This window comes from Theropithecus gelada, chromosome 4, assembly GCF_003255815.1.
Source record: "Theropithecus gelada isolate Dixy chromosome 4, Tgel_1.0, whole genome shotgun sequence".
Taxonomy (NCBI): Eukaryota; Metazoa; Chordata; class Mammalia; order Primates; family Cercopithecidae; genus Theropithecus; species Theropithecus gelada.
The window spans coordinates 28050841-28075510 of record NC_037671.1 but is presented as its reverse complement, the minus strand read 5'-3'; the positions used below and the strand labels follow the sequence as shown (position 1 = coordinate 28075510).

The 24670-nt window shown below is 43.4% G+C and overlaps 1 protein-coding gene and 1 pseudogene across 2 annotated transcripts in view; both read left to right on the top strand.

Moving 5' to 3' along the window:
- Nucleotides 1-517: 517 nt before the first annotated feature.
- The window catches only part of RIPOR2 (RHO family interacting cell polarization regulator 2), a 240828-nt gene continuing 216675 nt past the window's right edge, over nucleotides 518-24670 (top strand). For both annotated transcript variants that reach the window (XM_025382888.1, XM_025382893.1), the window contains exon 1: nucleotides 518-950. In XM_025382888.1, the coding sequence (XP_025238673.1) occupies nucleotides 875-950 (76 nt within the window). In that variant the 5' untranslated portion in view covers nucleotides 518-874. The remainder of the gene's footprint in view (nucleotides 951-24670) is intronic.
- LOC112622096 lies at nucleotides 19792-21115 on the top strand (annotated as a pseudogene).

Below are 24670 nucleotides of genomic sequence, written 5' to 3'. Positions count from 1 at the left end.
TCCAGAGAACAAACAAAAGGCCTAACAAATTTGGGCAGTGCAGACATGGGCCACCTGCAGGTGAGAGCAATAGGTGCCTGGAGGACAGCCCATGTCTATGGCTTCAGGAAAGTCTCATGGGAAAAATGAGGCTTTGAAGTATGAATGAGTAGGTGAGGGGCAAGTGTGATCCTAGGTGGAGAAAAAGAATGGGTGAGAAAATTCAAATAGACATATTTGAAGACAGTTCACTGGGCAGATTAACTGGTGAAAAGGAAGGTATGATATCACTTATGTTGGTTATCACTGGATCATTCTTTCAGTCAACAAATATTTATTGCTCACCTACCAAGTGCCAGGCACTATATTAGATACTAGGTACCCAGCAGTAAATAAATCATGCGCCCTAAAAGGTAAGGAGTGTTGCTCTGATTCAGCTCCGGCAGCAAAGCTCGGCTCTTCATTTCTGCCTACAGAGAGGATTCCCATTTCAGGCCATTCCTGCGTGCAGTCAGACACACCTGCCCTCCCCCTGCCGTTGCACAGCTCCTCTGATGCGAGGGCAGACACAGGAGACCGGTGATCGTCTCTGCTTGAATAAATTACCGCCCCATCATCTTCATGCATAAAACATGGCACAGGAGGCTAGGGCAGCCCAGCACAGCAGCTGCCTTCGGGCCAGTCGGGAGTTAAGGGAAGGAAAGGCAAGACAAGTTACAAGATAAAAAAAGTGAACGGAAGCCTCAAATACTTTTTTTTTTTAAAGAAAAGAAAAAAAGAGGGGGTGTTATGTTTTCTTTTTCAATTTTTTACGTCTGGACTTAACTTCCGTGATCGCTGCAAGACCCTTTTGTTCCCTTGCCATGAGCAGGTTTTAGGCCGCTCTCTTGGGACCATGGTGTTACCTTCGCGATTACACTGGATCAGAAACAGGCCATGGAGGGACAGGATCCGGAGGCGCCAGCTCAACCGTGAGTGTCCCGATGGGTTGTTACCTACTCTCTGCCTTTGTTTTCCACACTTTCCCGCAACACACTCATTTCTTGCCCTCTGCAAATCTTCTCCAATCTCACCCCTTTCCTCCTCTCTTCCACCTTCCTGTGCTCCCTTTTCCAATGGACTTTGGTATTTTTTACCGACTCTCTCTTCCTATTTCCTTCCCAGCACTATCCTAATTAGAGGTAACTAGATACATTTTGTTTCAAGTGGTGAGCAAGACAGGGCCACAGGGCCTCTTTTCTTTATTTCTCCAACTAGATGGAAAATACAAATAAATATTTACATTGATCGAGGAGTCATGTGAATTGGAATTTTTGTTTATTACAGTAGGGAAAAAAATGGAACATCTGAATCAAACAGGTTATCAGCAGTGTAGCTAGATAAGGTGAAATTCAAGGATCAGTGAGTCATTCCTTCAAACGACCCAATTGTATGCTTCTTAAATTATCAAACTCACAACTGTGTAGACAGGAACTCTAACCAAAAGGGAGTTTTTAGCATTGGAGTAATCTGAGAAGGAAAAAGCATTTCAAATGTATGCCAAAACCATTTCTCATAAACAAGTAACAAATTCGTGTGTGTCTGTTCTTAGAGATGTTTATTTATCTCAGATGTCAGCAAATTCAAATGGATGGAGGGGCTGGGCTGCTGAGAAGACTGAGTGAAAGGTATCTGTTTTCAGGGGTAACGAATAGTTCACTTTCTTCCTGTCTCTGTTGTGAGAAAAATGATAGTGAAACCACGATGATAAATAACAACTGACATTTGGCCTCAGTATGAGGTAGCAATAGGGAGTGGTAGAGAGTACAGCAAGTGGGAAAATATGTGTCCCATCATAGTGGGACACCCACCATTCAATGCCATCAGATTGTTTCCATGGGGAATGGGGTACAGGTTGGTAGATTTTCCAATTTTTCAAAAAAAGTGGGCGGATGCGGTAGCTCACGCCTGTAATCCCAGTACTTAGGGAGGCCAAGGCAGGCGGATCACGAGGTCAAGAGATCAAGACCATCCTAGCCAATATGGTGGAACCCTGTCTCTACTAAAAATACAAAAATTAGCCAGGCGTGGTGGTGGACGCCTGTAATCCCAGCTACTGGGGAGGCTGAGGCAGGAGAATCACTTGAACCCGGGAGGTGGAGGTTGCGGTAAGCTGAGATCGCGCCATTGCATTCCAGCCTGGGTAACAAGAGTGAAACTCTGTCTCCAAAAAAAAAAAAAAAAAAAGCAAGAAATACTAATTTCTATGTGAAAGCTCTCAAGTTTAAATGTTGGCAGTTTATTCTTTGAATTTTAAATATATAACATCAATGTTCTGAGGCAACGTGTGACAACTGTGGATCACCAGTAGCCAAGCCCTGGTTTATGTGCTAGGTGTTGTTCTCATTAGAAGTCCATCACACAGGCCGGGCGCGGTCACTCATGCCTGTAATTCCAGCACTTTGGGAGGCTGAGGGGGGCAGATGACCTGAGGTCAGGAGTTCAAGAGCAGCCTGGCCAACATGGTAAAACCCCATCTCTACTAAAAATACAAAAATTAGCCGGGCGTGGTGGTGGACACGTGTAATCCCAAGTACTCGAGAGGCTGAGGCTGGAGAATCGCTTGAACCCAAGAGGCAGAGATTGCAGTGAGCAGAGATCGTGCCATTGTACTCCAGCCTGGGCGACAAGAGCAAAACTCCATCTGAAAAAATAAAATAAAATAAAATAGAAGTTCATCACACAGTGTTCTTTATGCCTAGTTACACGTTGGCAACTCTTCTTTATGTGTTACAAGCCCCTGGTATAGACAGTTAAATTAAGATGAATGAGTGGCTTAGGAACATGTATCCAACATAGTCACAGTCTACTAGTTTTGGAGGCAAGCTGGGCTGGTTGGTTTCCAAATGACAATTCAAAGACAAGGAAATAATTTACATCAAGCAAAATACTTCCTTTTCTTTGATATAATTAAAGAAGCCATCAGTTTTCTCTGGGCCTTTACTTTCTTGATCATGTTTCTTTTACTTGCGTGTACCTTAAACTCCAGTTTTTGTGAAACTTCATTCTATATCTATAGGAAAATAGTTGTGATCCTACAGTTTTAATACAATATCTCCATTATGGAATCCGTCACTGAGGAAAGCTGGATTATTGATCTACATAGTTTCACTAGTATGGATGGGAAGTTGGTCTATACTCTTAAGAATTATGAGAAAAGCCTGCTTTACTACAGACATTTCACTTAAATTTTGAGACTAACATCTGACTATTGTGCTGATTTCTGCATGGTTTTAATATGAAATGATATATTAATAGATGTTGAATGTAAGCTCAACATTAAGCAGGCTGGTCCTGAACCTCTTTGGCATAGTGTCTAAGGAGGGAATTCTGATATTCTTACAGGATGGTCAAGAACCCTGCTGCATGAGAGTCAGTGTGAGTTAGAAATAGGAACAGGATCAAGTGACATTTTTGGAGGGTTGCGTTTTTAACTCACAAAAGACCTGTACGTGTTTGCAGGCAGCAAATTAAAGAAAGTGGAAAGGGAGAAAGAGTGAAGACACCTGTGAGGGAAGGCAGCCTATCACTGCAAATGTCAGCCTGCAAGGGTGGCCCTCAGCAATATTTTGCAACTGCTAAAATCTGCTTTGCTAACGTTTCCTTTCTTCTTTCTCTGAAGCTTTTCTCATAGGTCAGCGTTTCCTCCAACTTGGAGACTCAAGTTATATAATCCTTTGGGGTTATTCTGTCCTTAAGAAAAATAAGTTAGTAAACCCCTTTCATTTAAATACACAGAGGGACCTTGAATTGCGATAGGAGGGACATGTGCTACCACTCTCCATTTCCATGCCCATGCAGACATTGCTAATCAACCACAGCTTTCTCTTTATCCCCCAAGGAGACCAGGCCCTGCCTTGGAATCTTTTCTAATATAGTGTCTTAAGGTGCCATGTCTAATCAATTAGAATTGTCTCACTGGTTGAAGTTTATATTTGTTTTCTAGTGCTTTGTAACAAATTACCACAAGTTTATCGCCTTAAAACAACATACATTTTTTATCTCACAGTTTCCATGGGCATGAATTAGCTGGATTCTCTGCTCAGGGTCTCCCAAGGCTGCAATCAAGGTGTCCTCTGGGGCTGCAATCTCATCTGAGGCTCAGGGTCTTCTTCCAAGCTCAATGGACAGAATTTAGTTTCTTGCAGTTGTAGGCCTGAGGCCTTCAGCAACTAAAGGCCACCCATTGTTCCCTGCCACATGACCCTCTCCAGAACATGGTAGTTTGCTTCCTCAAGGCCAACAAGTGTCTTTTGCTGCTTATAGACTCTTCTTTAAAGGGCTCACCTAATTAGGTCAGGCCCACCCAGGATAATCTCTTTTGATTAGTTAAAAATGGACTGATCAAGGACTTTAATTACATTTGCAAAATCCCTCATTTTGGCCATATAACATAATCTAATCACAGAAGTAAAATCTCATCATATTTATACCCAAGGTGCAAGAATTATACATGGCCTATATGCCAGTGGGCAAGAATCATGGGGCCATCTTAGAATTCTGCTTACTACAAAACCTAATTGTCATCTTTGCAATAGAACTTCGATTTTGAGCTACTGGAAAGCTTTAAGTTTTTTTGTTTGCTCATTTGTTTGTTTTTGTTTTACTTTTTATTATGAAAATTTTCAAACATTCAGTAAAGTTGAGAAAATAGTATAATGAATCTTATGTATCTATCACCTAAATTTAACAATTATTAACATTTTGCCATATTTGCTTCATCTAATTTCCTATTGAAACATTTAAAAATAAATCAGACATTATGACATCTCCACACTAAATATTTTAGTAAGAGCGTCTCTAAAATATAAGGACATTTTTCTACATAACTGTGTAATAAAATTAACAATGATCCCCACATATTATTTAATACCCAGACTATATTCAAATATCCCCAGGTAAGAACCAATCCTTAATATGCTCTGCATGCCTATAACCCTGAGCAAAATACCTGGCACCTCATCTACTCAATAACTGTCTGGGTTCCATCAAAATTAAACTCATATTAAAGCGATGGATCCCAAAGTCATCTTCCCTAAGCCTTCCTCACTTCTTCCTTTCACCCCCAGAATCTGTAATTAAATATTTAGATTATTTTCTTTTTTAGTCCATAGCAATATAGTGGAAAAAAAATAATCATCAAATCAAGGTATGAGAACAGTAATATGTTACCCGTCTTAGGGATATTTGAATTTTAAAAGAGGCCAAAGATCACTGCAAAGACACACATGTGTGACACTGAGCAGACATTCGGGAGAAGGACCTATCTGGTGTCCTGTAAACCCTGTCAAACTGCTTACCTGTGACCTGCCCAGGTAAAGAGGAGTACAGACAGAGCAACAGCTCCGTGGGTACCTGGGCCTTCCACATGATGACAGCAGGGTCAGGGCAGGGCATGGGAATGAGGGGCAGGTACAGATAACTGAGTGCCCTGAGAGCCTTTCTTTCCTTTAGTCTGCCACAGTTGGGGTGGGGGATTAAAGGAAAGAAACCCTAAATAGTATATAAGCTTTGACAACCGGGAGATTTGGCTTCAAATCCTGTTTCTATAACTTCTTAGCTGTTGGCCTGTGGACAATTTATTCCACCTCCCTGAGTGCCCACTTCCTCAACCTTAAAATGGTTATTACAACAATACCAAACCTCCCAGTGTCATTGGGGGAAATTAAAAGACATAAAATGTCAAATGCCTAGCACAGTTCCTGGCAATGTAGCTATTGGGAGCTGAGGGCCTAAAATTGGTAATAGTGGCATTTGAGGCAGTATGAAGGACTTACCATTGCCACCTGCACATTTTTTCACAAAATAATTGGAGAAATGTCATACTGGAGAAGGTATCCCCATCTTCCTCAGCGATGCACCCCACCCTCACATTCAGCTGGCTTGCACCACACCCCACAGGAGGCAACACAGATACACTAGGGAAAAACCAATCTTGGCCCCTAGGGGTGTGACTCCTGTTCTTCTGGGAAAATGGAGTGTTTGCCCCTACAGAGGATCTCCAGGCTGTTTTCAGTACAAGTAAATGCAACCAGATGACAGAGCCCATTTGGAACTTACTGTTTCACCTCTTTAAAAAGTTGAACTCTGGCCTGGTGTTGTGGCTTACACCTGTAATCCCAATGCTTTGGGAGGCTGAGGTGGGAGGATCACTCGTGGCCAGGAATTAGAGACCAGCCTGGCAACACAGCAAGATCCTGTCTCTATAAACAATTTTTTCTTTTTAAGTTAGTAGGCATGGTGGTGTGTGCTTATAATCCCAGCTACTCAGGAGGCTGAGGCAGGAGGATTGATTGAACTCAGGAGTTGGAGGTTACACTGAGCTATTACCTTGCCTCTGCACTCCAGCCTAGGTGACACAGCAAATGCTGTCTCAAAACAAAACAAAACAAACAAACAAACAAAAAAACAGTTGAACTCTGTTAAGTAGAGCTTTGATGGAGGCGACCGCTGGTTAGCACTTTTTGTGGACTCCGATGAAAGGAATGGAAATGAGTTTTCTCTGTCCCACTGAAAAGACAACAGTGACAAAGCTGATATGCACTTGAGATTAGGGAATCTGCTGTCTCAGAGATACCACTGGCGACTTCCTCCCAGTGTCAATGTGACTTAATTGTCTTGTTCTGCTTCGTGAGCCGTTCTCCTGACTCAGTGTGATGGCATTCTTAATTGTGACTGGGCAAGGGGACCTGGTCAGGCAGCAGTCTGAATCCCACAGACCATGCCCTGGACTGTGGTTGGGGCTGTGGGACTTCGAAGGAGGGCTTTCCTGTCTGCCACCAACCTGGGTTGACAATTCTACACAGGGAGGTAAGAACCCAGCTGGCTATTCCTCACTGCATGTGCAGCTCTGGAAGGCACTCTGATTCATAGAAAGAGTCTTAGATTTTCTTCTAAATACCACTGTCTTCAGATGAGAACCTGAAGCCAAGATCTAAGGGAGACAGAGGGGCTTGGGATAGGAAGAATATGTGGACATCTTTCCCAGAGTCCTCCATCTGCACAAGGCTACCCACTCTGCAGATGGCCCCTGCTTGCAGAGAGATCCAGTGTCAATTTACAGAGTACCCCAGCTTCCTATCGGCTTTCTGTCCTGGCTTACCTGTTATCTGGCAAGGGTCAGGCCTTGACAACACTCATGTTTCTCCCCTGGTCTCCTCCCCTCTGGGATTTTGTACCAGCATGGGGAGGCACTATGGTTGCAGATTGAGCTTTTCAACGTGGATACAAACACCCAAGTGTCCCAGACCACAGCAGAAACCGTGTTGCTGCCTTTTCCAACCTGCTGATTTGGTCTCTTGCTGCTGTTCTGACCATCAGAATCGCTACTGACTGACAAATCCCTTGTGCTGCGATTTTAGGCTTCAGGCTGGGCTTCTCTGCTCTGAAGTGGAGAAGAATATACCAGGCAAATTGCTCTCTTGGTTTCTATTTCCTTTAAGCTACAAGCTTAAAGATTTGAGAGGAGGTCAGTGAGGGGCTTACCCCAAGTACAAAAAAGAAAGAAACCTTTTAGAACGTTCTGTATAATTCATAGGTCACATATTTTCCTGGGTTTCAGTCTAGACACCTGCTAAATTTATCCATTAACAGCCTCATCCCAGACAACAGGCGGCTGGGCCCCACAAGGCCTGGGTTTCTCCCCAGTTCCGAATCTTGTTTACCAACAGCTCTGCCAATTACAGAGAATGCTACTGCATTTTGTTTTAGGGACCCTAGTGTTTATACTGGCATAAAATTATTTATATACCTTCAAACATGTTGTTACCTATTTTCTCATCATTCAGAAGAATACTTGCTTCTGTAGAAGGCTTACCCTCCTCCTTCCTGCCTGAATGATTAAATCCATGGGTACAATTGCCAAATGTCCAATTCCAGTTTATACTGTCAAGGAAGAAAAATGATGGGAAACTGGAGAATGGAAGGTACTTTGAATAATTCAAGGAGGTCCGTTGGTTGAGAAAGTGTTTTCTTTGTATGTACATGATCTGGACAGATATTTAGCTGTCTCCAGCCAAGGATGGACAAAAGAGAGGGTGTGGAGGGAAAAGGAAAGGAGAGGAAGCAGCAGCAAATACAAAGACAGCTAATAAACATAAAAAAGAAAATGAAACCAACAGAGGGATTAGAGAACTCAGAACCTCGAAGGATTCTGAAGTCTGTAATTCTCAGGTTGTTTGTTTGATGAGGGATCTAAAGAGCCCCAAAAGTTAATCGCTAGAATGATAACTTGGTCTCTGGTTGGTAGCAGAAAATTACCAGAATAGCAAATTTTCTCAGAAGCATTAAGCTAGTGTATCAAGTTGGGGGTAAGGAGGATCTTAGGGAATGGAAAGCATCTTGAAATATGTTAGCCTAGATCCAACCCACTATGTGAGTACCAGTTTTTCCTCTGAAATAGCAAGATCCAAGAAATGGTTTCATTGTGTAAGAACATGTTAATTATATACACACACCTTACCCCCTCCTACCCTCCCTACACAGTTGTCAAAACTGTAAACTTGGGCAATAGCACTGAAAAATATGTCTTGATTTTGTTTTCATCTGATACAAACCTAATATACCCATGTTGTATAAAAATCAAACAATATAGAAACATACAACAGAGAGAAAGTCATCTAGAATTCCCAGCCCTCACCCCATGCAGCATAGCACTCCCATTTCTTTTGTAAAATATGCTAAATATATATACATATAACCTTTTTGTATAGTTTTTGTTTTAAAATGTTATCAATTCTCTATACATTCAAAAATAAAATTAAATAAACAAGTATGAGAAAAAATGCAAATTGAATGCAAACAGAAACCAATGAACTATATTTCAAATGAATAGCACAACTACATGGAAGAAAATGAAAAGAATTAATCCAAGTAACATTTGAACACAATACTTTGGCTAAATATCCTCAGTCAAAAAGCAAAAAAAAAATAAAGTAATAAAAATAATCTTAAACTCTGTTTAGCAGATTTGTTTTTTGTAGACCACAGTTATAACAATTCTAAAACTATTTTGTGTATTGCAGAACTAAGCAAACAAGTACCTACATGATGTGTTGGGAGCCAGAGTTCTCACTGTGGGAGAAGGCAGATACAAATATAAAATGAGCGAAGACAAAAAAGAATCCTATTTGTTGCCCTGGAATTAGAATAATCTAAATAGACAGACAGACACAGATATTTCCTAGCTCTGTCCACTAAAAGGATCTAGAAGCAGTAACACCCAATAGCAATGAGCGACCTAGTACCCAGATCTTGGTTTTTGAATATCAGTCACACCAAAAGGAATGAGGGCTCATTGGAAAAATTCTGATCCCAGGGCTGCAGCAGTTAAATTACAAGATTAGGCTGAAACACCTTGTGCCAGAAAATAAAGAAGTGCTAAAAAAAAAAAAAAAGAAAAGGAAATCTGTCAAAAGGATTGGGAAGCTGCCTTGGAGGGGCTTCTACTGGCAAAACTGGGACAACGTGAGCATCAAATAAACAATGATGTTAATAGATTATAGCCCATTAAGTTAAATATCCATTTTTAAATATTAAAAATAAGAGCTAAAACCTAAAACTTTTTTTTTGAGATGGGGTCTCATTGTGTCACCCAGGCATGTGGCGCCATCGCAGCTCACTGGAGCCTCACTGCAGCCTCGAACCTCTGGGCTCAAGCCATCTTCCCACCTCAGCCTCCCAAGTAGCTGGGACCACAGGAATGTGCCACCATGCCCAGCTAATTTTTTGTAGAGACAGAGTCTTGCTCTGTTGCCCAGGCAGGTCTTGAACTTGTGGGCTCAAGCAATTTTCCCATCTTGGCCTCCCCAAGTGCTGAGCTAAATATATTTTTTAATGGGATCAGAATAATACCATGTTCTACAACTTACTGTTTCATTTCACAACATAACTTGGGTACCTTTTTATGTCAATAGAAATAAATTTCTTCAGACAGGATCCATATACCCAAATCCAAATGAAAGCTTGTAGAGTTTGAGACACTTTAAGTGTATCTAATCTGATTCACTTAAATATTAAAAAATGATTATAATTGTAAAGTGGATTGTATTGGTTGGGAATTGAACTATCCATGTACTTACTTATGGAGGCTGGACATCTGTGACTCTCCAGTCACGCTGTGCTGCTCTTTCTGTTTCCAGCTGGAAACTGGGCTATTTTAAAGGTCACGGTAATCGGGAGAAGGTATGCATATCTATTTTCAAAAACCTATGCCTCACACACTCTTTAAAGGGGAGATCTTTTCATCCTCCACCAAACAGAGGGTGATTTGGAAACAAGACCATTTCCAATCCCATCAAGGGTTGGCTCTAGGGGTGCCTGGTTTCTGAGGCATCAGAGAGGTTCTTGTGTTTGGGAGCAGGTGGCTTAGTTCTTACCTCCATTGCAGGGTGGGATGGAAAGAGGCAGGCAAAGCCTGAGCCAGCAGCAAGAACCAGGCAGTATCAAGAAAAACGGAGACTGAGATACTTGCTAACACTTTGAATTGCTCCTGCCCAAAGCTTGTTCCCAGAGGTTTGTTACAAATTGAGTGAAATTAATCCATTCCTTCCATTTTCAAGCAAGTAAAAAAAAAAAAAAAAAAACAAAACAAAACACCATAAAGGATTCGCTTGCTGATACTGCATCAAAGGGAGGACAGTAAATTCATGTGAGTCGGCAAAGAACTCCAAGAGCTCTTCCCCTCTGTACCAAGGGGAAACTTTACTCCTATTAGGATGGTTTGAAGGGGAGAGGGAGAGTACTCTTGAACTCATGAGAGAGTATGAAAGCAAGTGTATGGGTCTACAAGCAACCCTCTAAATGGCATAGATGGTGAAGAAAATGCATTAGATGTATTTTTAAATGTTTTCCAACATTTTGTTATTAATACGTTTCACATATAGAAAAGTTGAAATAATTATACAGTGAATATCCATGTAACTACCACCTACATCACATACCTAACTATGTATCTCTCTATAAATCCTTTAATAAATCTTATTTTTAATGCTGTCTAAATAAATTACAGACATCTGTATACTTTATTCTAAACACTCCAACATATATATCAGTCAATCTTTGTTAACAGTTTAAAAAAAATTTAGTCATGTTTATTGAGGTATAATTACATAGAGTACGGCATACTTTTTTTTTTTTTTTTTGAGATGGAGTCTCGCTCTGTCGCCCAGGCTGGAGTGCAGTGGCCGGATCTCAGCTCACTGCAAGCTCCACCTCCCGGGTTCACGCCATTCTCCTGCCTCAGCCTCCTGAGTAGCTGGGACTACAGGCGCCCGCCACCTCGCCCGGCTAGTTTTTTTTGTATTTTTTTTTTAGTAGAGACGGGGTTTCACCGTGTTAGCCAGGATGGTCTCGATCTCCTGACCTCGTGATCCGCCCGTCTCGGCCTCCCAAAGTGCTGGGATTACAGGCTTGAGCCACCTCGCCCGGCCCAGAGTACGGCATACTTTTTAAGTGTGCAGTCCTATGGGTCTTGACAAATACTTACAGTCGTGTAACCACCACAACAATGAAGATATAGAAGAGTTCCATCACCCCAGACATTCCTTCATGCCCATTTGGAGTCAATCCCTTTCCCCAGCCCTTGTCAACCAGTGATCTGTTTTCTGTCCTTATCGTTTTTGGCTTTTCCAGAATGTCCCATAAGCTGGGTACAGTAGCACATGCCTAAAGTCCCAGCTACTCGGGAGGATGGCTTGAGCCCAGGTGTTCTGGGGTATAGTGTGCTCTGCTGACTGGGTGTCTGCACTAAGTTTAATATCAATATGGTGACCGTTTGGGAGCGAGGGACCACCAGGTTGCCTAAAGAGGGGTGAACCGGCCCAGGTTGAAAACAGAGCAGGTAAAAACTCCTATGTTGATCAGTAGTGGGATCCTGCTTGTGAATAGCCACTGCACTCCAGCCTAGGCAAGTGCAATAGCAAGACCCCGGCGCCAGACGCAGTGGCTCACGTCTGTAGTCCCAACACTTTGGGAGGCCAAGGTGGGTGGATCGCCTGAGGTCAGGGGTTCACGACCAGCGTGACCAACATGGAGAAACCCCGCCTCTACTAAAATACAGAATTAGCTGGGCATTGTGGTATATGCCTGTAATCCCAGCTACTTAGGAGGCTGAGGCATGAGAATCGCTTGAACCCAAGAGGCAGAGGTTGCAGTGAGCTTAGATCACACCAATGCACTCCAGCCTGGGCAACAAGAGTGAAACTCTATCTCAAAAAAAGAAAGAAAGAAAGAAAAAAAAAAAAAAACAAGACCCAAAAAAAAAAAAAAAAAAAAAAAAAAAAAAAAAAACAAGACCCCATCTTAAAAAAAAAAAAAGAATCTCATAAACGGAATCATACAGTATGTAGCCTTTTGAGTCTTACGTCTTTCACTTAACATGATACACTTGAGATTCATCGACGATATTGCATGTACATTTGTTCCTCTTCGTTGCTGAGTAGTATCCCATTATTGGCTGTATTCTTATACAGTATAGTTATTTGCAAGTGGTAAGATCTCTAATCACCAAAAAGCATGAGTAAACATGGTCATCAGAGGGGACAACCCCCGAGTTCTGGGGCACCCCCATTCTATCCATAGCTCTGGTCCTCTCTCAGGGGAAGCTCTGAGCAAACGAGGGACTCTGAACCCTCTAAGTCCCACTTCACTTCATCTGTACCCTGGCAATAACATCAGTAGCAACTACGCAGGGATAGTTTATTTAATAAGCAGTAAATGATTATGATTCACAATGTATTAGGCTAGTCATCAACCCTACTTTTTCTTTGACGTTGTATATGATTATACAACCTGTACACAAAAACAGAGATCTTTTCCCCCATTTAAGACCCGAGCCAGGATGACACAGACAAGCAGAGGCAGGAGGATACAGAAGAACAAGGATGGGAAAAAGGGGAGAGACACTATAGTGGAGGCTGTAATGGTTCTGTCAAGCTAAGACCCAGTTGTGGAGGAACCAGGAGTCCCACTAGGTTTGAAGAGCTTTCTGGCTGTCTGGTTCTCCCACTCTATTTTCTTTCCCTACCTTGAGTTAAAAGTCTGTGTTTTCAATCTAAAACAATAATATCCTGCACACAGAAGGAAAAGAATTAAAGAATATCTTGATCTCTTAAGAAAAGCATATAGTTTGACTTCATGTTTTTAACCCAGCTTTTAACTGAGTAACCCAGACATCGTTATAATTCCCTCAAAGGACAAAAAAAAAAAAATTGATTTTCTTCTATTTCCCCACAACAGTTAAAAAATGAAGATACCGGGGTTTTTTTGTTTGTTTGTTTGTTTTAAGATGAGAAGCATAATCTTCAGGGTAAGGTTACGTATTTTTTTTTTTTCTTTCACCCTCACTCCCAATGCTGTCTCTATTTCTGTCATCTGAGAAGGTGATGTGGGGCACGGAGAGTCCCAGCTCAGGGTATGGGACTTGTTTCCTGGTCTTGCCCCTGCTCATCTGTGAGGCATCAGTCAGACCACTCACTGTCTCAGTACAGTCAGTACGTGAACATTCCTTTGTGTCCAGGCCAGAGTTCGTTCTTGGTTTCCTATCCACTCCTTTTCTCTTACTTTTTTTTTAGACAGAGTCTTGCTCTGTCGCCAGGTTGGAGTGCAATGGCATGATCTCCACTCACTGCAACCTCCACCTCCCGAGTTGAAGCCATTCTCTTGCCTCAGCCTCCCAAGTACTTGGGACCACAGGGGCGTGCCACCACTCAGCTAACTTTTTGTATTTTTAGTAGAGACGGGGTTTCACCATGTTGACCAGGATGTTCTTGATCTCTTGACTTCATGATCTGCCTGCCTCAGCCTCCCAAAGTTCTAGGATTACAGGCGTGAGTCACTGCACCTGGCCCTCATTTCTCTGAGGGCAACCTCTCCTTGCACTCTGCTGCCTCCAGTTGTACTAATCAATGGTGTCTTCTCTCAGTCTTAGAGCACAATTCTCAGGGCCTTTCCTTACCTCATCCTACATCAAATCAGATCCACTCTTCCCCGTACTTTCCCACCCTAGTGTGGACTAGATGAAGGGCCCAATGTCAGCCTGATAAAGTTGATTAAAACTTCACATTCTTAAGGGTGGAAGTGACTTCACAGTCCTAAGGGTGGAAGTGATTTCACATGCATTATCTCATTGGAGACCCACAACTACCCTGCAGAGCTAGAAGGATCCGTACTATCCCTGCCCCCCAATTTTTTTCTTGTATAGAAACTGAAGCTCAGAGAGAAAGGAGTAAGACAGTACATCTGTCATTTATTAGGGACAGTATTAGTATTGTGTCCAGAATTGGGGGGTTCTTGGTCTCACTGACTTCAAGAATGAAGCCATGGACCCTCACAGTGAGTGTTACAGTTCTTATAGATGGTGTGCCTGGAGTTTGCTCCTTCAGACATTCAGATGTGTCTGGAGCTTTTTTGTTCTGGTGGGTTCATGGTCTCGCCAGTCAAGAGTGAAGCTGCAGACTTTCGTGGTGAGTAACACAGCTCTTAAAGGCAGTGCGTCTGGACTTGTTTGTTCTTCCTGGTGGGTTTGTGGTCTCGCTGGTTTCAAGGGTGAAGCTGCAGACCTTCCTGGTGAGTGTTACAGCTGACAAAAGCAGCATGGAGCCAAAAAAAAAAAAAAAAACAGTAGCAAGATATGTTGCAAAAACCAAAAGAATAAAAATTCCATGGTGTGGAATGGGACTGGAGTGGGTTGCCCCTGGCTGGTCCCGGCAGCCTGCTTTTATTCCCTTATCTGGCCCCACCCACATCCTGCTGATTGGTCCATTTTACAGAGAGCTGATTGGTCCGTTTACAATCCTTGAGCTAGACACAGAGTCACAGAGTGCTAGTTAGCTAGATACAGAGTACCAATTGGCCTATTTACAAATCTTGAGCTAGACACAGAGTACTGATTGGTGTATTTACAAACCCTGAGCTAGCCACAGAGTGCTGATTGGTGCGTTTACAATCCTTGAGCCAGACACGGAGTCACAGAGTGCTAGTCCTCCAAGTCCCCACTAGGTTAGCTAGATACAGAGTACTGATTGGTGTATTTACAAACCCTGAGCTAGACACAGTGTTGATTGGTGCACATATGATCCTAGGCTAGATACAAAAGTTAAGTCCCCAGCCAGTTCAGGAGCCCAGCTGGCTTCACCCAGTGGATCCTGCACCAGGGCTGCAGGTGGAGCTGCCTGCCAGTCCGGAGCCCTGCCTGCACTCCTCAGCCCTTGGGCTGTCAATAGGACCTGGCACCACGGAGCAGGGGACGGCGTCCATAAGGGAGGCTTAGGCCGCCCGGGAGTCCACCGCAGGAGGAGGAGCTCAGACATGGCGGGCTGCAGGTCCCGAGCCCTGCCCCACCTGGAGGCAGCTAAGGCCCAGCCAGAATTTGAGTGCGAAGCCGGCGAGCTGGCACTGCGGGGGGACCCGGCGCAACCTCCGCAGCTGCTGACCCGGGTGCTAAGCCCCTCACTGCCCTAGGCCGGAGGTGCCGGCTGGCCGCTCCGTGTGTGGGGCCCGCTGAGCTCGCACCAGCGCCCACCGGAACTCATACCGTCCGGTGAGCGCAGCCCCGGTTCCCACCCGCGCCTCTCCCTCCACACCTCCCTGCAAGCAGAGGAAGGAAGCTCCGGTCTCAGCAATCCCAGAGAGGGGCTCCCATGGTACCCTGGCGAGCTGAAGGGCTCAAGTGCCGCCAGAGTGGACGCCAAGGCTGGAGGCCAAGGAGGCACTGAGAGTGAGGGCTGCCAGCACATTGTCACCTCTCAGTATCAGGCATTGTGCCAGCTCCCCTATTGGGCATTATCTCACTTAATTCTCAGTCCAACCCTATAAGGTTGGTAATTGTATCCATTTTGCAAGTGAGAGGCTGAGGCTCAGAGAAGTTAAAGGACTTATTAAAAATCACAGGCCACGGTGTGGCAGAACAGAGCCAACATTCAGACACAAGTCCAGAGCGGGTTTTCACTGCTAGAACTCTAGGACTCAAGCTCAAATCAATCAACTCCTAATTTTATGGTTCTTCCAGTGGCCACTCTGTCTAGTCAGAAAATGCACCCTACAATCTCTCCCCAAATCTCAAAACATGGGCCCGGTTGAAATGCACACAGCTCTGGGAGTCTCCTAGAGGCAGAACAAGGGCTGGCGATGTCTGAGGGCAGCTAAGGAGATATTTGGAAATCTATTGGAAACTGCATCTTCCTGCGCTGTGCTGAATGTCCAGGTATCTGAGAATACAGTGAAGGAAAATTAACCGAATATTCAAATCTCTATAGAATGCCTACCTTGAGTCCCTGAATTCTTTTTTATGCAGGACGAGGGTGGTAGGGGCCACTCAGAAAGAAATCTGAACACGCAGAACCCTTGGACTTAGAGCTGGTGGGGGGGTCGTAGGCAGCCAGCCCACTTCCAACGGACGGTGCCCACTACCTTTTCTTCTCAGAACCGAGCCAAGAAGGATGGCTCAGCGGCCCGACTGGAGCACCTCTGCCTTCCTCGGCTGCTGGGTGTGTCTCCAGGGATTCCTGTCCACCGAACTTGTCTCTTCCCTCTTGTTCAGTCGGTTTCTCAACCTGGGGGCGTCTGCGGATCACGGAATTTAAGAGGCTGGGCTGAGGTGGAGAAGAGGGTGGGGCAGGAGCACCTAAGTCGCTCAAGGATTTGGTGACTCATACCCAGGGAGGGGGGCCCTCTTTCTCCCCAGCATTTGGGGCGCCCAAGGCTGTTCCCACGCTTAGCGGAGGATGCCCCTGTCATCCCCCAAGGTACCTGCTCAGAGTGTGCCAGCTGCAGCATGGCCACCACGAGGCCGGTTATGTATTTATTTCCTGCCAGAACTGAACCCCAAACGCTTTTCCTTCTGTGCTGTGCGTGAAAGAAACAGAAACCGCTGCACAGCATGTCTATATTTAGACCCTGGGCCCTGACCCTCCCACAGAGGTCAGCTTGTAGACTTTTCTTTCGGAGCCTGGGGATGGGTTTGTACTTCACCCTCGAGCGCCTCCCCCTGGGAACCCGCAGAGGGCTGGGTGGCTCTGCAGTCCTGTGTGCTAAGTGCTTTTCTTCGCTTCTCGATGCTTGGGCCGTCTTGTAAGCAAAAGTAGGTGAATTGAATCCACCCCTACGCGATTGTCGTTTGCATTAAGATAATGCACGTGGAAATCTTTTGTGAGCTATGCAGTATCACCCAAATTATTTTTTATTATTATTTTAAAAATAGAATGCATCAGCAAGTTCTTTATGAGCTTACTTTTTTGTTTTAACATTTGGAAATTGGAGCAGCTACTTATAGGAGACTTGCGGATCCCAGAATGTGCCGTTTACCTGAGTGGTTTCTTTTGCACTTGCTGTGTCAGGACTTGTGAGGCCGGTGATGTCAGCAAATCAGCAAACAGACTCACACCTGAGCAGCCCGGGAGTGGTCTAGGGCCTGTGGAGCAAGCCAGAGTGGCCTCTTCTCAGCCTCCTCTCCACTGGAGAGCACTTGAGTTATTATTTGTTTCCTCCAGAACTCAGCCTCTTATCTCCTGCCAAATTCCTTTCAGAGGCATTCGTGCTGTATGCCCCAAGATTTTCCTCTGTTTACCTTCTTTAAAGTTGGCATGGTCTTGAATTTTAGACCACCGTAATCTCCATCTGACAGTGAACGTTCACAAATTTAAAGAAATTGCAGGATTCATATTCTGAAATTCATATAAATGATTTCTTTGTGAGTACACATAAAACTCCTTTCTCTAATATACAGAAAAAGAAAAATGTGTAGCTGCTCAGGGTAACAAAGTATTGCCTTCCAGAAATTCTCAGGCTTCTTGTCTTTAAGGATAAACAGGAAGCATTTATAATTAGTGTCTCCGTTGTTTGCATATTGAGCTTCCAAAATGCTTTAGAAGGTTCATCTTTTCAATCCGCCCTTCGCAGTCCTTTATTTTTCATTTGCTAAGCAGAGGTAAACTTGAAACCATCTCTATGTGACTTCTCATAAATCCCAATTAGTGAGATCTCAAATAATGAACTTGTCTGTCATTTATACATGTGACAAAATGTATACCTAAATAAATATCTAATAAAAGCTCCCTAATAGCAAAATACCATGAAGAGAAGCAATTTTCCTCTCTTTTTCACACGATGGCTCTAATTAATCATACAGTACAGAAAAATAAGAAACCTTTTATGTAGCTTTTAGTGGTTTTGTTCATTTTTTAGTTTCCATCTGTGAGTAGCATTCATTTATAAACCTGTCTTGCTGAGCACGATGCTTTTAAAAATGACTTGACTCAAAAACAAAAAAAACCCAACAATCTTTGTAACTTTTAATCTCATGCAATTTCTTCAGTTTCTTTTGTTGGTGAATACACGTACAACTTGGTTTTGAAATACCATATATCAAAGCACAACCAAATCATCCCTTGGAGTCGTGAAGAAGCTCATCAATGTATCACAGTCTTCTGGTCAAGCCCATATTTCAGTGTCTCCTACAGCTCTGATTCTTGACCTCTAAGAAAACCCACCCTCTCACTCTTCCTGAACAGTTGCTCACTAGAGGACTAAGTGAAGGGAAAGATTGCTCCTTAAAGTGAAAAAACAATGTTTTCCAAAGCCATGTTGAATACGCATATTCATCATATCACAGGAAGTTTTTCTTTTAAACCTAATGTGCATTTTCTTTAATTTGTATGGTTTTCTCAAGTTCAACGTTCAGTTTTCGTTTTAATCAATTATATTCTAAAAACAATGAAATTTTTTTTCTCCTTAGAAATTCAGTTTAAATTAAAAAGAACTTTTGTTTTTCCCTTCTTTTAAGGCACAAATAGTGCTGGGAGGGGGTGAGGGTAAACTTCTTTATCTCTCCCTGTCATTTTGTTTTAAAGGTCCTGTTGCTTTTATACTTCTAACCCTAAATAGCCTTGTCATGCACCCAGTCTTCCCCTAGCTCTGGGCTTCTAGAGCACTGTTATTCAACAGAGAGTTACTATGAAAATCCAAAGTACTATCTCCAAATAGCAGAAACCTTAACACCACAGGCTCTTATTGGAAGTTGTCTGGAAGAATCCTAAAGCTAAATAAATAGAAGTTCTAAATTACCTTTTTCCCCCCTTGACTAGATCAAATTCTTAGAACTCCTGCCACCCACCTGTACACCAGGACCTGTGGGTGGGAGCGGGCGTGAGGCAGAGAGGGCTTCCTGTTACCATTAAATGGTAAGAGAGACCTCTACATATCAACTATAGCCTCTCTTTTTTTCTTGACTCTTCTCCCGTCCATTTAGTGTGAATATTTGAAGGTTAAACTGAGCATGGCCCCACATGTCTGATTGCTCACCCATCGACATACAACCTGAAGTCACAAATTTGGCTTCAGAGAATGTTGTGGAGCCGAAAGGATGGCAACTTCAATTTTCAATAAATAACTAGAAACAGAGAAAATAGCTTTCCAAGTCATCAAAGAAAACCCATGGTGAGAAGGATATCAATGGATTAAAACAGGCATAAAGAGGAAACTGAAGGCAAAGCATTGACAAAATCTAGAAACGATTATCAGCTTCAGCTAAGTCTGATACTCACCTGCTCCGTGGACAGAGTAGGGAAGCAGCAGTTACAAGTTATGAGAAACAGCGCTGCAGTATTGTCGGGAGGCAAGGTGAGGGCTTTCCTCCCTCTTTGAGGGTCAGTTGTCAGTCTGGGGCCACACTGTTTCCAAAAGGACACAGAACTGTAAACCTTTAACAATGGTTTAAAAATCTGCATGGTCCTGCTCTGTTGCCTGCCACTGCTGCCTGACCGAGTGGTTCACTGCACTATGAAGACAGGCTCCAGATGCTTAGAACTAGCGCCTCCAATCCCAGATGCTAGGTCCGGCAAAGGCTCCATGGTTCTGGCCTATGGTGGTGGCCTGGACACCTCCTGCATCCTCGTGTGGATGAAGGAACAAGGCTATGACGTCATTGCCTACCTGGCCAACACTGGCCAGAAGGAAGACTTCGAGGAAGCCAGGAAGGCGGCACTGAAACTTGTGGCCAAACAGGTGTTCACTGAGGATGTCATCAGGGAGTTTGTGGAGGAGTTCATCTGGCCGGCCATCCAGTCCAGCACACTGTGTGAGGACCGCTACCTCCTGGGCACCCCTCTCGCCAGGTCCTGCATTGCCAACAAACAAGTGGAAATCGTCCAGCAGGAGAGGGTGCCCACGGCACCATGGGTAAGGGGAACGATCAGGTCCAGTTTGAGCTCACCTGGTACTCGCTGGCCGCCCCCCCCCCCCACCCAGATAAAGGTCATTGCACCCTGGAGGATGCCCGAGTTCTATAACCAGTTTAAGGGCAGTAATGAGCTGATGGAATACGCAAAGCAACACGGGATTCCCATTCCCGTCACTCTCAAGAACCTGTGGAGCATGGACGAGAACCTCATGCACATCAGCTAGGAGGCTGGAATCCTGGAGAACCCCAAAAACCAAGTGCCTCCAGGTCTCTACATGAAGACCCAGGAACCGGCCAAAGCCCTCAACACCCCTGACATCCTCGAGATCGAGTTTAAAAAAGGGTCCCTGTGAAGGGACCAGCGTAAAGGGTCCCCGTGAAGGTGACCAACGTCAAGGATGGCTCCACTCACCAGACCTCCTTGGAGTTCTTCATGTACCTGAACGAAGTCGCGGGCAAGCACGGTGTGGGATGTACTGACATCATGGAGAACCGCTTCTCTGGAATGAAGGCCCGAGGTATCCATGAGACCCCAGCAGGCACCATCCTTTACCACACTCATTTAGACATCGAGGCTTTCACCATGGACCAGGCGGGAGGTGCGCAAAATCAAACAAGGCCTGGGCTTGAAATTTGCTGAGCTTGAAATCTGCCGGTTTCCAGCACAGCCCTGAGTGTGAATTTGTCCGCCACTGCATCGCCAAGTCCTAGGACTGAGTAGAAGGGAAAGCGCAGGTGTCCGTCCTCAAGGGCCACGTGTACATCCTTAGCCAGGAGTCCCCACTGTCTCCCTACAACGAGGAGCTCGTGAGCATGAACGCGCAGGGTGATTATGAGTCAATTGATGCCACCGGGTTCATCGACATCAATTCCCTCAGGCTGAAGGAGTATCATTGCCTCCTGAGCAAGGTCACTGCCAAATAGACCACTGTACAATGAGGAGCTGGGGCCGCCTCACTTTGCAGCTACCCCAAGTACAGGTGCTAACTGTTGTGATAATTTGTAATTGTGACTTGTTCTTCCCAGCTGGTAGCGTAGTGGGGTTACCAGGCCCCAGCTTTGTCCCTGGTCCCCTGAAGCCTGCAAACATCGTCATTGAAGGGAAGGGTGGAGGACAGCTGCGGTGGGTAGCTATAAAATGGCAATTAAAAGATACACTAGTAAAAAAAAAAAATTGCTCTGAAAACGAGTCTACTGGGCAGTGACATTCACATTTCTAAAATTAATGCATACTCTATTTGCATTTTCTCTTTTTCCTGTCATCACCTTTCTTTGTCAATTAGTAAATAAATCCCTAAAGCTTGTAAATATTATTTTGGGCTAGCCATGGTTGCACCATCATGCCTGTAATCCCAGAACTTTGGGAGGTGGTGGGGAGAGGACTGCTTGAGCCCATGAGTTCAAGTCCAGCCTGGACAACACAGTGGGACTCTTATCCCTACAAAAAAATCAAAAACTTAGGTGGGTGTGGTGGCACACACCTGTAGTCTAGCTACTCAGGAGGCTGAGGTGGGAGGATGGTTTAAGCCTAGGAGTTTGAGGCTGCAGTGAGCTGTGAACACACCCCACTCCAGCCTGGGTACCACATTAGTTGTATGTGTTATGTTAAAAAGAAATGTTATGAATTAATGATTAAGCAAACTGTATATCCATACAATGAGATATGACTAAGCAATAAAAACAAATGAACTGATGCATGCAATCACATGGATTATTCTCAATGCATTATCCTAAGTGAAAGAAGCCAGACTCAAAAGGCTACATACTGTATGATACCACTCATAAGACAGTCTGGAAAAGACAAAACTATTAGGACAGAAAGCAAATCATTGGTTGCCAAGGGCTGGGTAGAGAGGTTGACTACGGAGGCATGAGGAAACTTTTTTCATATGATGTAACTCTTCTGTATCTTGATTGTGGTGGCGGTTACACTACTGTATACATTTGTTACAACTTGTAGAACTGCGCACTAAAAAGGGCTAATTTTACTCCATGTAAATTATACCTAAAAACAAGTGTATCTAATTCCATCAAATTGATGGGTTCATTTCTACATAGTTACAGACCTTTTTTTTTTTTAAGTTTAATATTTATCTTTCCCCTGGCACCAACTTTCTCTTATAAACCAATTACTTGATCTGAAGCATTAAGGAATTTAGGATTGTTTCATGTAATAGGGTGGATTTCAATCTGGTCTCTCACTGACTCAGATATAGACAAACTCCTCAGCTAAATGTTGGGACCCTCCACAGTCTTGCCACATTTGCCACAACTTTAATTTCCTTTTTTTTAAAATCTTAAAATTTTTTTTTTTTAATTCTATAGGTTTTCTTGGGAACAGGCGGGATTTGGTTACATAAGTAAGTTCTTTAGTGGTGATCTGTGAGATTTTGACTCATCAATCGAGGAGTATACACTGAACCCAATTTGTAGTCTTTTATCCCTCAACCCCTTCCCACCCTTTCCCTCTGAGTCCCCAAAATTCTTTGTGTCTTTCTTATGCCTTTGCATCCTCATAGCTTAGCTCCCACTTATGAGTGAGAACATACAATGTTTGGTTTTCCATTCCTGAGTTACTTCACTTAGAATAATAGTCTCCAATCTCCCCCAGGTCGCTGTGAATGCCACTAAGTCATTCCTTTTTATAGCTGAGTAGTATTCATCGTGTATGTATACCACAATTTCTTTATCCACTCATTGATCGATGGGCATTTGGGTGCCACAACCTTAATTTCTATAATCCCCTTGCATGATCCTTCTTCTTAAACAGAGCTGGTCTCCTCACTGCCTCTAGCACTCAAAGCTCATACCTTTTTTCATATAGTCACCCTGTCCAGAAATGCATTCCTCTCCTTTCTTCTTCCTCCTCCTCATCTCACTTCTATCATCAATAAATACTCACGAAATGAGCACTGTCCTACATGCAAAGGAAACAAAGATTAAACTAGCTGGACACAGTGGCTCACACCTGTAATCCCAGCACTTTGGGAGGCCAAGGCGGGTGGATCACCTGAGGTCAGGAGTTCGAGACCAGCCCGGCCGACATAATAAAACCCCATCTCTACTAAAAATACAGAAAAAGTAGCCAGGCATGGTAGTGGGCACCTGTAATCCCAACTAACTACTTGGGAGGCTGAGGCAGGAGAATCGCTTGAACCCAGGAGGCGGAGGTTGCCGTGAGCCAAGATCACGACACTGCACTGCAGCCTGGGCAACAGAGAGAGACTCCGTCTAAAAAAAAAAAAAAAAGAAAAGAAAAGAAAAAAACTAGACATGAACTTTGTCCCCAAAGAGCTTCCAGGAAATAGGACTTATAACAGCATGTTAAAAGTTGTTTTGACAATATTATTTGTGAATTTTATTTTCTTTTATCTCATTGGGACTATCTAATTTTGGACATTGAATACCTGTTTGGTGGTACGAGGGTGAGGCAGAGATTAAGGATTAATAAATGGTTTGGACTAGAGGTTGCTAGACTTTTGGAAGTGACAACTAGACATTAGGATATCAAAAATCAGAGATTGCCAGTATCAGAAAGGAACTGGTGGGTGGAGATACCTTGTGGAATCTCATTACAAATGGCAGATACATCCATCTTAATCTATGTTGATGCTCTCATTCACAGTAAGAATCAGGATGAATATCACATTGACTTATTGGATAGCACAGGGAAAATTTACTCTTGAAGAAGCCTAATTAATTGCAATGAGCAGATTCTAGGAGGAAAAATATAACCTATCTCAGAAAGGCTCCTGCATGTTTTATTTCAAATCCTGCTTAGTTGTGTTTTCATTCTTTAACTAACTCAGAAGGATCTTTTGGCTGAGGGAAAAGTGTTCTTTTTTTCTTGCAGAATTTTCACTAACACATAAGGAGACATTCTGCTTGTTTATTATAAACTATTCACTTGGTTGTTTATTCCAACAATAGCAAATTAACATTGTCCAGAAAAACCTTTAATACTAGCTGATTTTTAATAAGACATATTGTAATACATAATCTTGGAAATAATTTTTAAAGTAAAGAACCATACAAATGAGACATAAAAATATCCTGTAATCCCACTATCCAGATATAACTATTAATATTTTGAAGTATGACTTCCTAGTCTTTTGTTTATATACATATTATGTATATAATTTGGTATATATACATATTTTGGTAGTCTTTCAATTAATGTAATATAAAAATATCCCCATGATAACAAGAATTCTTCAAAAAACTGGATTTTTAATATGGTAGCTATAGTATATCATCATACTTATTCACATCTTTTTCTTTTTTCTTTTTTTTCTTTCTCTCTTTTTTTTTTATTTTTTTGAGACAGAGTCTCACTCTGTTGCCCAGGCTGGAATGCAGTGGCACAATCTTGGCTCACTACAACCTCTGCCTCCCGAGTCCAAGTGATTCTCCTGCCTCAGCCTCCCAAGTAGCCGGGACTACAGGCGCGTGCCACCACGCCCGGCTCATTTTTTGTAT